The sequence below is a fragment of the Cryptotermes secundus genome, unplaced genomic scaffold, assembly GCF_002891405.2.
Source record: "Cryptotermes secundus unplaced genomic scaffold, Csec_1.0 scaffold552, whole genome shotgun sequence".
In the NCBI taxonomy this organism is placed as follows: Eukaryota; Metazoa; Arthropoda; class Insecta; order Blattodea; family Kalotermitidae; genus Cryptotermes; species Cryptotermes secundus.
Window position 1 is genome coordinate 23,461 of NW_019720571.1, and position 17,330 is coordinate 40,790.

The 17,330-nt window shown below is 45.0% G+C and overlaps 1 protein-coding gene across 1 annotated transcript in view; it reads left to right on the forward strand.

Annotated features, from left to right (window-relative positions):
- Positions 1–5,389: 5,389 nt before the first annotated feature.
- LOC111869208 (Down syndrome cell adhesion molecule-like protein Dscam2) overlaps positions 5,390–17,330 on the forward strand; it is a 56,951-nt gene continuing 45,010 nt past the window's right edge. The window contains exons 1-2 of the mRNA XM_033753375.1: positions 5,390–5,456; positions 6,042–6,206. Of these exons, the coding sequence (XP_033609266.1) occupies positions 5,390–5,456; positions 6,042–6,206 (232 nt within the window). The remainder of the gene's footprint in view (positions 5,457–6,041; positions 6,207–17,330) is intronic.

Genomic DNA, 17,330 nt, shown 5'->3' on the forward strand with positions numbered 1-17,330 from the left:
GAAGGAGACCCTGGATTTCTGCTTCTGACACAGGGAGAAGTTGCTGCAGTGATATTTTCTTTATTTTCATCAGCACTGCCCATGTTATTATAATTTCCATTTGACTGTTTTCGAAGTCATTTTCATCTTTTTGAACTTTCATTAATCCCGATTAGTGAGGGTTCACTCTACATGTACAATATGTATAATCATTCAGTTTTAAGAGTAGATGCCAGGACCAGAGAGAGACAAGAAGGGAACGTGAAGGGTGGGACTGCGAACATTTAATGACCTGATACAGCTGTGGTTTCGGTGTGACTGATATTAAACCACACGGCGATCTAATTAACCGAAGCCCGGTGAGTGCCATGCAGAAAGAAAACTTTACGTGGCCAGATATACATTTTCTCTGATAAGGTCATCAAGTTCTGAAGATCGCATTTTGTTTTCTCCGTGAAATGCTTCCTGCACATGCGCATTTGCCACGCTGGCCGCGCTGCGTGTCCTTCATGACTCAAGGCGGGCTCTAATTAGTTAATGGATGTTGACAAAGCGCCTAGAGTATCGGTTACCCGCGAAACTGATACTTTCATTGCCTCGCGTTTATATGCTGAAAAACCTGCCTTCATAAAACGGACAACAACGGAATGCTTCGTGGCAACGGCTTTGTTATTCGTTTGTTATGTGCACTGCAGTGAATACGCGCCCGTTGCTTTGCGTCTCTTCAAGAAAGACGCGGGTTCTTGACTCACGGCTTCTCAGTTGCGACTTTGTTGTCCTCTATAAACCTTTGGCACTGAACGCGGATAGAAAACGCTTAAGAGTTCTGTTGCATGGCACGGAGCACATTGAAAACACTTCTTCTGTTGTCAGAATTGTTGCGTAACCTAGCAACTGAATGTTTACCAAGGTGCTGTCTTCGCGGAAACTTGTTTATCGAGCCGTTGCCTAGCAATAGGAATCCATGTTACAGTTTTTTTTTTGTGTATCTCCGTTTATTTGTACAATCCGTCGATATTAAGGACTATGAGTACATCTTATGAAATACTTCATCTAAGACTTAAATACACTAAGAAAGAACGTGTCGGGAAGAGTAGTGCTCCAGTGAGCATTCTCTTGGAATCTATTGCATTTATGTGAAGCGCGTCGTTGGGTCGTATGGCTTATGTCTTTTCAGTCTTCTGGCCTCGTCTGCGTAGTTTAATACGTAATGTGGTTGCCAGTTCATTTGGGTGTGCTGTGATCTTGTCTTTATATTTACGGCAGATGTTTGTAGCTTCTTCCCGTACTGCGGCTATGCCTAGATCGGCATGTAGCAATCTGTTTGGGACGTACCTCGGTGCACTGACTATGGCGCGAAGTACTTTATTTTGAAATCTCTGCAACATTTCTATGTTGGATATGTTACAGTATAAATGTGTTTGTATACGTTATGCATGAGCGTACGTGCATATTTGTTTGCACTTAAACACGTACAAATGTGGTAAAATGTGTTGGGTGTACGGATATATTTTTGTATATGTACATATGTTTGTACAAAGTATGTAAGTGTATGTGTATGTGTATGAAAACATGTTCCAGTTTCTTTCTCTCTTCTTTCGTTTTTTCTATCTAGTCATTGTCTATCTTTCTTCCATCCATTTTCCACCTTCCTTATTCCTCTTTGTCTTTCTCCTGCCTTCTTTTGCTTTGTTTATTCTTCTCGTTTTCCCTTGGAACTTATTTCTATGAATTTCTCTCTCTCTTTCTCAATTCTTTATATCCTTCGCCCCATTTCTTGTTTAGTTGTCGGTGAGCGGCGTCCGCCTCTTGTCAGCCACCGCCCAGCGGGTTCACTGCCTCACTCCAGAACCGTGGAGTTGTCATGTAAACTCCGTAAGTTTCGCGGTGACCAATTGCATTGACGCCTTCTCGGACGTCTGTCCGCATATTTCGACGCCGACGGATTTTGGTTTAATTTAATATGTACATTATGCGACTGGCGGGTAACTCAACACATTAAGAACAATATGGTAGACGCACAAACTTCTGAGGAGGGAGTTCCATAGCACCATTACTGACCCGGAGAACGTGGTCAGCCTGTTAACCGCAGGAAGCGTAATAATCAGAGAACAATAGGAATAGTAACAATAATAATCTTATTAACCACTTTAACAATGCTGACAGCATCCAAAGTGATAATGATAACGATAGTGTCCGAAATAGCCATAATAATAATAGTGGTCACAGTAACTACAACAATAGTGTCTAAAGTAGCGTGTAGGAACTGTTGCTACGCAACGACCGCGAAATGGGCCGATATGTCAAGGTCGTTTCTGGGCAACGGCTCGGTGAACACATTTCCGCGAAACAAATAAACGGAACAACTCCCGTTACTAAGCAGCAGATTCTTAATAATGCGACAGTTGGACTACAACAATGGAAGAGCTGTTTTCTACTTGGTCCATGCCGAGTTGTTATAAAGAGAAACAAGGTTAGTTGAGAGTCATTTTTCTATGGGAGTCTGTGAGGAGACGATTTGAGCAAGAGGCAGAGAAATAGACATTGTTGGAGCCGTTACCAGGAAACGTCTACTAACAGACTTAGAACACTAGGCTGTGTGCTGTAGTTAACTGTAAAGTGCGGAACTAGCGATAGTGTTATTTTCTCTCTCTCTCCTCTCGCTCCCTCTTTGGAGCATATGGTTGGCTGATTTCTGAGTTTCGTTAATCATTTTTACAGACGGTAGGACTCTTTGGATGGGTGATCAGCTGGTCACAAGGCCTCTACCTAAACACAGGACAACACATACACACATCAAACTTCCATGCTTTATTTTGCAACCGAACCCAGGATCCCGGCTTCCCAGAGAGCGAAGACATTACATGCCTTAGACTGCTTGGGTACCGTGACCGTCTGATAATGTAGTTATTTGTAATTACAACCTGTAAGTGGTCCATACATCTATTCAATGCAAACCCCATCTATAGTCAAAATAACTTTTAACAATTAAATTAGAATAATATTTTAACTTGTGTTTTATAAAAGAACTTGATATATTATTGAGCGTAAGTCTGGATAAGATATAGGGTCGAATAAAAAGCGAATGTGACCACGTGTAATTATACAGCCATGTTCGTACACCTGAGGATGACCTCTTGATGTCGAAACATGTAGTGATAATAAAAAACGTGTTGTGTAGTCGGTAAATTGACTCTGCTATTGATTAAACACACAACAGGGTGCACACATACTACGTAAAGAAAACTACGCTAACCCAGAATACGACGAACACGTGTGGAGACTGTGCACCCCGCGGGGCCTCTCTTTCCAATTTCGTGTTCCCCATCCCCATGAAACCGCTCCCTCGGCTGCGAGCTGTCAGCTGGCCAGAATAACAAAGTAAAGTAATTTGCTGTGTTTGAGATAGGTACCTAGGACCATTGGGAAAATTGAGGAAGAAAGCGCAAAAGGAAATACGCATAAGGGGTCAAGGGGATCGGGCACGAATGGAGCATAGGAGAGCAATAAAACTTGCTCTCTCTCTCTCTCTCTCACTAGAGAGAGGCGGAAGTCTGTATTCGGCCCGGCCCTACAAGATCTGTCACTTTCTTGTAAGTGGAGTGTTTCTGACTGTCCCTTTGAGTTATGTTTCTGCTGTTGCTGGCGCAGATGCTGAGGAAATTGGAATTCCCGAAGGCTAGTCATTAATGATGTGGACTTAGCTGTGAAGATGATATGAAATGGGCCGGTCACGGTAGCCGAGCAGTCTAAGGCATGTACTGTCTTCGCTCGCTTGGAAACCGGGATCGTGGGTGCGAATCCCACTCAGGGCATGGATGTTTAGTTTGTGTGTATGCGTTTTTATGTGTTTGTGTACAGGTAGAGGCCTTGCGACGAGCTGATCACCCGCCCAAGGAGTCCTACCGAATGTGTAAGATGTAGAAAAACCGAAGTGAACGGAGAAGTTCATGGAGGTAGGCCTAGGCCCACTGGAGCTGTAGTGCCAAGGAAAAAGAAGGGTGATATGAAATGAGAACTGACTGGGCGGTGAACAGAAGAGAAAAATCAAATTAGTTCTGTTCATTGCCCGCAAACTTTCCTGGAAGGAATGAGGTCCAGAATGTCCTTTCGTGATTAATGTGACTGCATAACGTTAACAATTAGAGCGAAAACTGTACAAAATAAAAAGATAGACATGTTCAGAAAGTAGTGCTATTACAATCCTCTTGAAAACAAGGCGTCTGGATTTGAACACATGCGTCGGACAGTACAGAGAACACTAGAAAATAAAACAGGGAGTGGCTCACATATTAAAATTTGTAACGTAATAGCGGCTGGAGCACTATGCTACAAGCCGGAAGGTCGCGAGTTCGATTCCTGATGTCAGTGGTTTTTTAACTGATCTAATCCTTCCAGCCGCACTATGGTCCTGAGGTCGACTCAGCTACTAATAGAAATGAGTATCAGGAATCTTCCTGGGGGGCTAAAGGGTGACCGGCGCGTAAGAATGACAACCTCACCGCCATCTGTGAGCCGATTGTCTAGAAAATGTGGGAGCCTCGACGTCTCACAACCCTATGGACCTCCACGGCCTGTTACAGGGATAGCTTTACCTTTTACTGGCGGTTGCTGTGCTTGTGTGCGGAAGTAGACCTGAAAGGAAGGAAACCGAAACAGCTGAAACGCGGCTTTGAAGGCGTGTCTCTGGATATGCACAGTGACACGCAGCGCATTACAGATATACGGTACCCTCCGGAGGAAAGGACGCAGGACTGCAGAAACCAGTTGCATGGACTCTTCAAGACTGACCGAAAAGTTAATAACTGTCGACCAGGTGGAAGGCGATGGGAGGAGAGTCTTTGTCACGGGACGGGATAATAACAGCCTTCTGTCACGTGATGGCGCGACTAGAGACGGGTTTGTGATTGGTGGTCGCATTTATTGGACCCTTCGATACAGCGCGTAGCTACAATTGTTATACATACATAGGCGCACACGTGCTACTGTCCACAGTCACGTCTTCACTGGCCGTTGCTTGATAGCGGCTTTCTACGGCGGACCTTCCCCTTCCTCAGGGTTCCCAAACTATTGCCGTGGCTCAGCTACCAGCTTCTCAAGACAGCAGCTTACAACGACTGAACTGCAGAGGTTCTCTAACGCACCAACCAACTCACTCCTCTCCACTAAAATCACTGACTCCTAACTTTTCTACTTTTCTGCCTAGTAATGACCGTTGTATAGGTCGTTGCCTAGCAACGGATATACATAACATAATATCATCTCTGTGCTATCGCAAGAGTAGAAATCAAGTATATGTGAAGTAAGTATGTCGGACATGCGCCTGTATGCGAAAGTATTTGACGACTGTTCTGAGGAAGAAAATGGAACTGACATAAAATAAAATGGGGCGAGAGTTGCGGACATAAAAATGTGGGTGCATAAAGAGCGCGTTCACAGGAAGGGAAACGGGTCACGTGTCCAACAGCATAACGCCTGTGAGTTCGGCGTGCATGAGAGAAATGCTTACAGATCTCTGGTGTGGAAAAGTCAAGGGAGGAAGAGGCGTTGTTACGTCTAGAAGTAGATGGGAGCTTAGTACCGAGTTGTGCTTCAGACAAGTAACGGCAGTCACACGGCAGGCTCCAGAACGTGCGGCACTGAGCGTCCAGTTCCCAAGCGCATGCAGTTTCTTGGCAGGCTAAGCAACAATAAGTTTTTCGCGGACGACTCTGCGCCATGGAGCCTGAAAAACGTATACACAACTCCGCCACCATTTGCTTTGCCCTGCCATTCAGGCAGTCATGTGAGGGAATATCACACTACATTACATTTCGGTTCAACTCCGTACACCTTTTTTTTTTGAGGGGGGGGGCTGCGGTAGAAGAACAGTTTCTTTCCTCGGCCGTTGCCTAAATTATATCCTGACCCCTTTTACCTTTCTTAATGTTATCCTCCCTACGAGTTTACCTCAACCATAGGTTATTCCATCTTGTCCCACAGAAGTTACGTTGCCATGAAGACATACCGTATAAGCAATTTGTTACGTCATTCACGCACAGGTCTTTGTTTCTGCTCCGCAGTTGTCCTGCAGTACTACGAGCTGCAAGTGTACTACAACAGAAACGTGATCCGGGGGAACACGGCTGTGCTCAAGTGTACAATACCGAGTTTCGTCCGGGAATACATCACTGTCACATCTTGGGTCCAGGACTCCAAGTTCAACATATACCCGACTACAAAGGGCGGTAAGTTGTTACTGTGGCACTCAATTCTCTGCCAACATAACCTCTTCAATCATTTTATTTATCCGCCGTCAACTTGTCAGGGGAACCCTCTGCCTTCCGCCACAGGCAACATTCCTGGTCACACGCCCCGATGTTACTGTCAGTTTTGCACAGTGTTCTGTCTTTGTTTTGAAGTCGAGAGCCATTGCATATGTATCACATGGCGTCACTCATTACAGCTCGAAACAGAATAAAACCAGTGATAACATTCTGTGCGTTTTTGTAACAAAATCTGGTTCGTTCCATATTAAAACCAAGCGAAGGATGAAGTATCTCTTTTTAAGGGCTGTTCAGATTCCAGAGAGCGCTGTTCAAAGGCAAGGAACAAAAAGTGCTTCCTATGAAACACTAACGAATTTGGAGCATGAAACCAATTACTTTCAGGCGTCTCTGGAGCAGTTGTGAACTGAAGCAGTTGGTTCTGTCAATATTAAGATGCAGCATCGTGGGCTGATTATTCGTGGAATTGTGCGGAATAATTATGGGGCGTGTAACACTGGAAAATAAATCGTGGTGTCTTATAGAACAGTGATCCGGATTTATGTGGAGGGACTGAAGTAAAGCGTCATCAACTTTAGTCAGCATATGTTGTCTCTGGAACACACTTCTATTGTTGCATAAGGAAGACCACACAGAGAACAAGTCTCGTGATTCCTACCCAACGTCTTCATTGGCACGCTGTTGCGTAGTAACATTCGTCCACTGAGACACAACTTCCATTGTTACAGGTTCACCATGTTTACGGAGCGGTTGCCTAGAAACGCTCTGAGCAAATCCGTTACAATATAGTCACGGTCTCTATCAAGCAGTTCGTTATATCCGATTACCATTCCAAACTCCGTGTATAGTCATACCTCATCACGTGACAGCATTCTTTATAATAGTTTATAGTTCTTCGAGTTGGATATTGTAGAAACGCGAACTACGCTGAAAGAAATTGCTATCGTATCCTCTTCAGTATGGCGTACCCACAAGTTTCTGAAACTAGTAGCCCAGCTTCTTCTGTGGATGGTGTTCAGTTGTAAATCTTCTTTCTGTTTCTTCTTGGCTTCATGTTACAAGCTCCATGTATATCCCACTGCATGCTGTTTGTGCAGCCGTCTCAACTTTCCCTATAAATCACTGTGCATTGCTACGCAACGTGCTTTATAGCTGCCTGGATTTTCTTCGTTATTTAGCTGCAGATTTCTCAGACACTTCTCCTTTCCTTTCTCCAGTAGTTCCCTGTACACATTCTTTCCACCCTGATATTCCTCTCTTCTTCATTCATTCTTTCTTTCTTTCTTTCTTTCTCCTAGTTGTTTCATAACATCTCTGGATAGAATTGCTTCTAAGACTTTCCAACCAAGATCGCTCTGTGATCTGTGAATTCTTGTCCTGTATAATCTCCCTATACTTGTATCTTGTGCGAGGTGGGTGCACATTATGTGTTCTCACGGTTTTAGAGTGACTATAGACGGGGTTTGGAATGATGACTGGATTTGATACACTCCACGGTCTTCACTGCCGTTGTTTGGTAACGGCTTCTAACTGCGGACGTTCCCCTTACTCTGGGTTCCTTATTTGCCCCCGTCCCCAGTTACGAGCTTCAAACAGCAACAACCCACAACAACTGAACTGCAGCAGTACTCAAACTTACACACCAACGAACTCAACTCACCTCCACTAACTGCAACTGACTCTGTTTATAACATTTTTAGATCGTATTCCGCCTGTAGCGCAACAAAGTTAAACTTTTATAAAATACACTGACAGTGTTAGCTAAATATTTTAAATGTCATTAACTATATATACATTCATTCCTTGCTGCATGTTTCGGCCACACATGGACCGTCATCAGGAAACACTTATTACTGGGGACACCACTGCACTGTACAATTTGTCTTCTGTGCCCTGAGGCACGTCGTTTTTGGTGTCAATTTCTTTCGTAGGACATTTCCGTCTTGTCTTTTTGGCGGCTGTTTCAGTATCATTCATGCCGTTTACTTTTGTTGTGTATGCTTATTACTGTCTTCCCTTGCACTGTTTATAACATCTTGTCATGAACTGCATAGAGAACATCGCTCCTCTGTTGCCGTAGAAACATGCTTGTTCGCGGAGCCGTTACTTAGCAACCGCTCTTGTATTGCTTATTTCGTGGTCGTTGCCAAGCTACGGGTCTAGATGCCTCAGTATTTTAGATATAAATAACAAGTGACCGATGCATGCGTCTCAACCTCTGTACATGTGTGATGGTGTGTTTCTTGCAGCCCAAGTGAACATGTTTGAGCACTATGAATACATTTTCATGCGACGCAGCAAGGAGTGCCGCAGGAAGGGGACGAAGGTTCGATATTTTCTCTCTCCCAGCCTGACACTTCAGAACACGATGGGCAAGGGTGCGCCTCGAAACACGAGAGCCTAGCCATTAGGCAGGGGACGCTAGTTCGAGAATGAGATGGAGGGTGCCCCAATTGTTAAGGCAGAGAATCCTCACAACGCGACGCATTCAGTCACGCGCGTAACTCTACAAGTCAGATTTAACCCATAACAAATTTATACCGGAAATGAAAATACGAGATTTGAAAAAGGAAATTTAAAAGATAAAGCGGAACGTTCGGGAAGGCGGGAGTTCCTTTTTCTGTTATGGGTCCATAATGTCGTTTTGGTGCCAATAAATTACAATTACGGGTATAAGCGTCTCGTTACCGACGTCTCTCTCAAAACAGGTGTATGGTCTCCGAGAATTTTGGTGAGAAATGTCTTTACTATATTGTCACGTGTAGGAGTGGCTACAGACGGTGCTTGGATTAGTAAATAGATGGATTTACTGAACACTTATACACTTACACTTATGCACTCGAAGCTACAAGTAACTACAACGCCACCGCCAATCTCCACAATTCACCACAGCACCCGCCGAGTCTTTTTCATCCTGCTGTGTCTTCACCGGCCGTTTCCTGGCAACGACCTCCAACCTTCAAGCGCTCATGACCTATCTTCACAGCCTTCCCTGCAGAAGTGTCTCCTGTGCAGAATTCGACTGAATTCAATTCAAAGTCACATTGCGACTGACGGTCAGTCAGTCAGTCAGTCAGTCAGTCAGTCAGTCAGTCAGTCAGTCAGTCAGTCTTGGTGTTGAGGCCCATCTGGGGCGGTGACGAGATATTTACTACTGTTTGACAGTTACAGTCTCATTACTATGGGGCGCCCTCTCTGACGAGAGGATGGGTCTGTCTTTTTTCAGTCATTGTCTGCACTAGTAAGCCATTTATCATTATGCTAAAATGTGTATACAATACACATGTATACAGGGCCTCTGTCAGTCGAGGTTCAGTACAGCAAATTTTCCCTCATTTCTAGCAGCCTTCGCTACGTCGACTGAACTGATTTTGTCCCTTGCTTGTAACATCTCGGCACGGACCACACAGAAAGCAACCCATTTCCAGAAGTGCATTTTTTGTTGTAGAGGCGTATCTACCGCGCCGTTGAATAGCAACGGCCGTTGTCTCGTTGTTTGTTTTGAGGTCTTCACCTAGCAGCGTGTCTGTACTCCACAATTATGATTCATCGTTAATTGGATTAACGAGAAATTCCGCTGCGAATTTTGAGTGCCACATTATGAAGAGCGCCGTTTCGAGTCTTGTTTACATAGGCCAGTATCACCCTTCCCCGTTGCGTCGGATAATTAGAATGGCGCCCGCTAATCGGCACAACATACACTTGTTGATACAGCGAAATCGCGTGGCCTGTCGATCGGTCACGCAGTCGCGCCACTGACGTGTTCATGTAGATAGGAACAGGGGATGCTAGAGCTCATTGTTCAAACGCGAATGCAATAACGTTTCAGTCCTGAGAAAGACATTAAAGCAAGATTGCCGTGATAGTGGTGATGACATCGATGATGATGTCTTAATGATTGTTCTGTTATGTGCATAAGATATAAAGATTCGTGACAGTATCATTGTTGTACCTTCACACAACTCTGGACTAGAGACAATACAGCGCTATCTCTCACCTACACACTTTACAGCTCAGCGTTACACTCTTCTCACTCTTCACTAGTCGTATCCTGGCAACAGGTTTATAACAATCTCCGGATCTCGACTCAGTTGTCTCAACCGAACTCTTCTGTTATAGCCACTTTACACCGATCACGCTGAATACAAAGCATCTCTGTTGTTGGAAATATGTGTTTACAGAGCCGTTGCCTAGCAACGGAAGTTACTCGATTGTTGCTTGCATATTCGTTGCCGTGGGAATGTGTTTACAGAGCCGTTGCCTATCAATAAACAGCTGTTCGACTTCACTATTCAGGCTTTCGGGCGTCATGTCACGGTACGTTCCTTCGCTTCTGAGTTAGATCGGTGAGACACAAAACCATGCACATTTTCCAGTATTCACATGACGAGTTAGGAGTTTGTCCGTCACAGAGCTGTGGCCCAGTGAGCACCACCATTCTAGCTCCAAACATACGGGCCCGGCAGATGAGCCCAGAGGAATAAAATAACATTTTTGTCTCTAGAATTGCCTCAGAGATAGTTACTAAATTTTCCAAATTTATGGAATCCACAAATAAAGTGAATTCCACTGTTCTTCATTCAGTAAACAGGTCTGTTCAGTCTTAACATAACTTAGTCACTATCAGTTTTACATGTGCAATGTTTCTTCTTTTTATTTTCGTTATTTTACGTGGTTGCCTGTCGCAGGCATTTCTTTCTGCAAAACAATCGAATGCATGGAATGAATTTAATTATTTGATAAACATTTTCAAAGATCTCGATTGGAGCTGAGCCTGTAGTGTTATGAATAGTAATAAGGAAATATATTTGAATTTTGTTTTACCACTCTCCAGAACATAAACGCAAAGCTAGAACGCTCAGTAGTTTAGTCACGTAATCCTAAAGGTATTTTTCGGTTGACCTGTTCCTTCCAGCCGCACTGTGGCCCCTGGGGTCGACCCAGTACCAGGAATCTCCCTGGGGGTAAAGGACGGCCGGCTTGTAAGGCTGACAACTTCACCGCCAAATATGAGCCGATTGTCTAGAAAACGTGGGAGCCTTGTCTTCTCACAACCCTATGGGCCTCCAGGGCTTTATCTTGTTAGGCCGATCACAGTGGCCGGTCGCGCGGTCTAAGGCATGAACCGTCTTCGGCCGCTCAAACACTGGGATCGTGGGTTCGAATCCCATTCGAGGCATGAATGTCTGCGTTTATTCTGCGTTTGTGTTGTTCTCTGTGTGTAGGTTGCGGCCTTGCGACGTGCTAATCCCCCGTCCAAGGAGTCCTAGCGACTGTGTATATGTTAAGAAACTGTAAAAGCAGCCAAGGCCCACAACAGCTGTATAGCCAGAGATGTATGTACTTCCCGTGTGTAATTCTACTGGATAATACAGTGAACCCTTGCTAATCCGGGTAGAAACATGAAAAATGAGAATTGCTGTTCACACTTGAGTACATACCTTAAAAAAGAACGTAGCATTTAGGAAGGCAGATGAGTCACTTGTCTGTTCAGACAAGACTTGACAGTTTCTTCAGACCTGCATTATCACGCTGAAAGAAATACAACTTTTGAGTCTTCTATCGATGAACAAATGTATTGCCTTTTTATAATTTTATGAATAAAGGCTCTACAGTGATATATTTTAGTTTATTTTCATCAGCACTATGTACTTGTATATATTTATATTTTCCATTTATTCGCGGTCCAAATTTTCTTTCGTCTTTTAGGGATACATTTTTGCTTCACTAATCCAGATGACCTCCGGCCGCTTACTCCGGATTAGCGAGGGTTTGCTGCTCTTTTGGATGAGAGTTTCCTACATCAGAAGCGGCTTGCATAATTGCATTTCTCCGACAAGAGTTAATATATCTCAAGTTTTCACACATCAAAATAATTAGAATTTTCCTGCTATGAAATTGTACTCCTTAAGAACTACCTTCACTCTAATTAACTTTACCTTTGCCTGATCAATGGGCTCGCCTCTTTTCGTTAGTCAGTGCAGATTCAAGCACAGAACGAAACAAACTGAGTAAGACGCAAGAAGTTTTTGAGGACTGCGAGAAGGGAATGAATTGAAATGTTTGTTAGACTCCACTTGCTGCGCATTGAAGCACGTCTAAAGGTAGCATTGCAAGCGAAACGGCCGCGAATTAACCCAGTGCGGAAATTGAATTAATGCAACCCGAACACGGGGCAGACAAAGATGTTGCACTAGTTACTGCTTGGGGTGCCAAGCCCTGGCTTCTCCAATACAGCACGCTCTAGAGAGCTGGTCTGCTTCAAATTAGATGCACGCAAACAGACCTGGTCATATTTGCTATTACCTAACTACTAACTAACTGCACGGAGCCGAGCCCTTCTTGAGAAGACACCAGTTGTGTGGCTGTTCAAGAACTTCCCAGCATTTTATGGGCCCCGAAGGCTCATTACCATGTTCTCAAGAGCCCTCCACTGGTCTCTATCCTGAGTCAGATCAATCCAGTTGCAACCGTCCCGCCTCCGGTAGCGTCCTTCCCGCCACCGCTGCTGCTGGCTCCTCTTCTTTTTAGTCACTCCCGTTTCCTCCACCTTACCACGATGATTGGTTTACTTTTTGTATCTCAGGGTAGGTTTGGGCGCCAGGGTGNCCAAATTCGGTCTCTTAATTTCTTCTTAAATCAAGTTTTGATTTGTTACTGTCGTTCCGAAATATCTGAATTGCGCCACGTTTTCAAAGCGTCTGTTGGCTCTCTGTATGTCTCGACTTCTTGGCTCCACTCCCGTAGAAGGTTTCCGTGGGTCTCCACTACTAAGTTTTGTCGGTTAGTATCAAATGGTCACATTGCACTTCTGCATATGTGTTTACTTGTTTGTAGTTTTAGCCTACTCTCCATATTTGTAATAATAAAAAGGAGACTCATGTGATGTGTCTTTCCGTCCGTCCCGCCTGCAGTCTGTCCTATGTGTGCTGTGTGTCCCCCCTAATTTTCATTAAGAACTTGTGAGATCACCTTCTGTTGTTGTCTTTGTATCACGCTTAATTTTTCCCCCATTTCTATGACTCCATGTGTTACCAAAGGAAAGTAGGCAGTTTGTTCTTCCCAGAACTTCGAATTTCAAATTTATTTCCGGTGTCGAGATCCTGTTTATATATTTTCCAACGCCTTCACTTTCATACTTTTCAAGGGTTAGCGCAGCGCTATTGACTGCTGAAATCGCTAACGAGTTGCTGACCCTAATCGCTTTCTAAAGCTCTGGACCACGCCACTGCTTGCAACGCGTGCAGGGATTCAGCTACTGGCGCTCCGTAGCCTAAGTGAGATCACCATTTTGAAATCATATCTTCATTTTATTCGTGTGCAGAAGCTTCGTCAACAAACGAATTCCCTCCCTGTGCTGTGGAAAGCTGTAAGCAGAAGCCTTCCCCTAGGCCGCATCAAATCCATTTTACATCTTCAGGCACTTTTATTTTTACTTTTCGTGACAAAAATAATGGGTCCTAATTCGGATGATTGGATTTACTGGCACTTCGGTTACGCTGTCTCTCTTAATGACAGTCAGCACAGCGCTATCGCTGGTTTACACTCTTCAGTTCACCGGTGTACACGCACTAGGACCCTGCGTCTTCACTAGTCGTATCCTGGCAACGGATCTCAGTACAGAAATTAGCGCTATCATCTTAGTGTTTGAGATCTTAACTGGTATGTTCACAGTGCTTGAACTTCACCTCATTTCATTTTCAAACATCAAATTTTTCCACGCCGAACCATTGCCTTGCTGACTACTTACCGAAAGGCTTCCCCTTCCTTGTGCAAGCAACTCATAATTATCAGGAACAAAGTCAGTTTCGCTTAGAAGATGTAACGCAAGGTCTGCTTGGGCACCGTCTCTTGTTTGTTACAAGGCAATCATTTTGCTTTGCTTGCCACCAGGAGGGGCAGGGGTTGGCGGTACGTGTCACTACGGTGGATAACTCTCCCGCCAGAGGGAAACTCTGATGTGGTTTCTGTTCCTACGGATCGCCATGCATTCCAAATAGCATTTCCATGTGTCATTTTTGTCATCAAAATAATAGCCGTCTCATTCTAAGTTTGTTTAAACTATAGAATTTATATAGAAGCTGGGATATCTCATTCGGTATGGCTAAGGGCAGGAAGACCGGGGTTCGATTTCCGGCTGGTGCAATAAGATTTTCTCTTATCCAGTGTCCAGACCAATTCTAGAGCTCTCCCAGCCTCCTAGTGAATAGGTACCGGGGGGATAAAGCGGCCGGGACGTGAAGACAAACGAGACGCAACTCTGTGTTAACGCAATCTCCTTCTGGTCGTCACTACACACGTCACTCGGTTAGGCGTGTCTGCTACCGGTGAATGACTGGACGCTGTAACGTTGAGGTATTTGGCAATTAACGGCTGACTGATGCAGCGGACTCGGAAGGCGTTCTTGACCTAAACCAGTTACAGCGGCCGCGCGGTCTGAGGCGTGAACCGTCTCCGCCCACTCGAACGCTGGGATCGTGGGTTCGAATCCTCCTCGAGGCATTGATTTGTGGCTGTGCGTTTATTCTGTTTGTGTTGTTCTGTGTGTAGGTCGCGGCCTTGCGACGGGCTGATCCCCCGTTCAAGGAGTCCTACCGACTGTGTATAAATTAAGGAACTGAGAAAGCGCCCAGGGCCCAACAAATGGCTGTAGAGCTATAGATAGATGGATGGATAGGTCTTGACCTAACAAAGGTGCTATCGCGGCCTTTCAGGAGGGACTAAGGAAGATCACAGAAATCTCAGTCAGCCAGCCAGAAGTGGAAGCAGATACCTCCCGAATATTAGCATAGATCGTTGCCGCTACAGTAGCCTGCTTGTATTTCGGATTTTGACGGAAAGACTTTCAGGTAAATTGTGTAAACTTGCAATGGAAGTGCGTGCAGGTTGCAATATGAAGGAGCTGCTTTGAGGGGTTTATAATGGGATCACAAGTTTGGGCCCCATGTTGCGTGGGAGACGTGCACANTGTCTGCTACCGGTGAATGACTGGACGCTGTAACGTTGAGGTATTTGGCAATTAACGGCTGACTGATGCAGCGGACTCGGAAGGCGTTCTTGACCTAAACCAGTTACAGCGGCCGCGCGGTCTGAGGCGTGAACCGTCTCCGCCCACTCGAACGCTGGGATCGTGGGTTCGAATCCTCCTCGAGGCATTGATTTGTGGCTGTGCGTTTATTCTGTTTGTGTTGTTCTGTGTGTAGGTCGCGGCCTTGCGACGGGCTGATCCCCCGTTCAAGGAGTCCTACCGACTGTGTATAAATTAAGGAACTGAGAAAGCGCCCAGGGCCCAACAAATGGCTGTAGAGCTATAGATAGATGGATGGATAGGTCTTGACCTAACAAAGGTGCTATCGCGGCCTTTCAGGAGGGACTAAGGAAGATCACAGAAATCTCAGTCAGCCAGCCAGAAGTGGAAGCAGATACCTCCCGAATATTAGCATAGATCGTTGCCGCTACAGTAGCCTGCTTGTATTTCGGATTTTGACGGAAAGACTTTCAGGTAAATTGTGTAAACTTGCAATGGAAGTGCGTGCAGGTTGCAATATGAAGGAGCTGCTTTGAGGGGTTTATAATGGGATCACAAGTTTGGGCCCCATGTTGCGTGGGAGACGTGCACATAAAGAATTGGGGATGAAGAAACCGAAGGGAGAGTATGCAATGCTGAGGAAGGGGAACACATTTAAAATATACAAGGGATGATGTAAGTTGGCAGGACGTGACTGGATTTGTGGTGACGTGGAGGGAGAAGCCCCCAGTTCCTGGCGACGTGACGCCGCGCGTCGTGCACTTAACTGAATTCTTCTGGCGGAGTATTTACACAGAGCTCGCTGTTCTAGAAAGTCGATAGACTTGAACCATAAAGACTTTAATTAGAGCCAAGTTTTATGCAGGTGTGACGCAAAGTTATTCGAGTCATGAAGGCTACAGAAAGTAAAGAATCGAAAATGTCTTTTCCAATAGACGTCGTGGAAGGACCCGAAAATCCACTTCAGTCGTCAGTCGTTCTGACGACAGAGGCGTCATGCTGGAAATACGCGTTCAGAAGCGTCTGCGTTAGAGATTACGGTACCAAGTGGTGCGTACACTTCTTGCAGTCTTCTGAGGAAAGTTTCCGAACTGAGAAGTGCATTAAGAGAACATCGTGAACCGGCAGCTTCAGTTAGTGTACTACTAGATATTTTTCTGCTCGTGTAAGAAACATCTTTCATTTTCACACCTAACTCACAGCCTTACATGAAAACATGTTAAAATCTAAAAATTCACTTTTTTAATTTAATTTCTTTTTTTTTTCACACCACTGGCGCACTGTGTTTCGACCGATATGGTCATCATCAGGTGCTTCGAAACTTATTGAGAACTGCTGCTCTCCAATCAGTGAGTACTCTCGCGTCTCCTGGTAACGCGACAAGAAATAACCGGTTCCGGATTAGACGAAGCGATTTATTGGATAAGTCGTTTGCAATTGCAATTACAGTCACTCAGAAATGGCGTCTTGCAGCCGATGCCAGCTGACTAGTCAGTCGTCTTCTGGTTCTTGGTTGAGCTGGTTTCTTCTGCTCTGACCTGTTCTCAGTTCTCCTTTGGTCCGACTACCGCTCAAAGTCAAAGTCAAAGTCAAAGTCAGAGTTACTTTACAACTGGCGGTTTACCGCCAATCAGTTATTCTTGGCGTCAGGCCCCTTGAGGCCCAAGACCAGAGATTTTTTACAGCTGAACTTTTGCAGTAATAGTCCTTATGTAAATCTTCTCTGACGAGAAGGTGGGTTTGTCTCTTATGAATATGCTTGGCCTTTCGTCAAGTGTACATACCGCACATACAGCATGTTACTGCAAATTCTACCTATTGCACTGTATACAAGTCCTCTGTCAGTACAGGATTTACAGTGCATCGTTCCTTAGCGACGGCTGGGAGGAGGTATGTGACGTCACTCGCGGAAACAGAATTCACGTGACTCCTGCTCACTACTGCAGCATGACGTCATCGCGACTGCGCGGGAGTCTTGTTTACCGGCTGGCGCTTAGAAGCGGTTTGCATAACCTCGTTCCACATCCCGTCGCCCAACAACGGGTTGACATGTCACA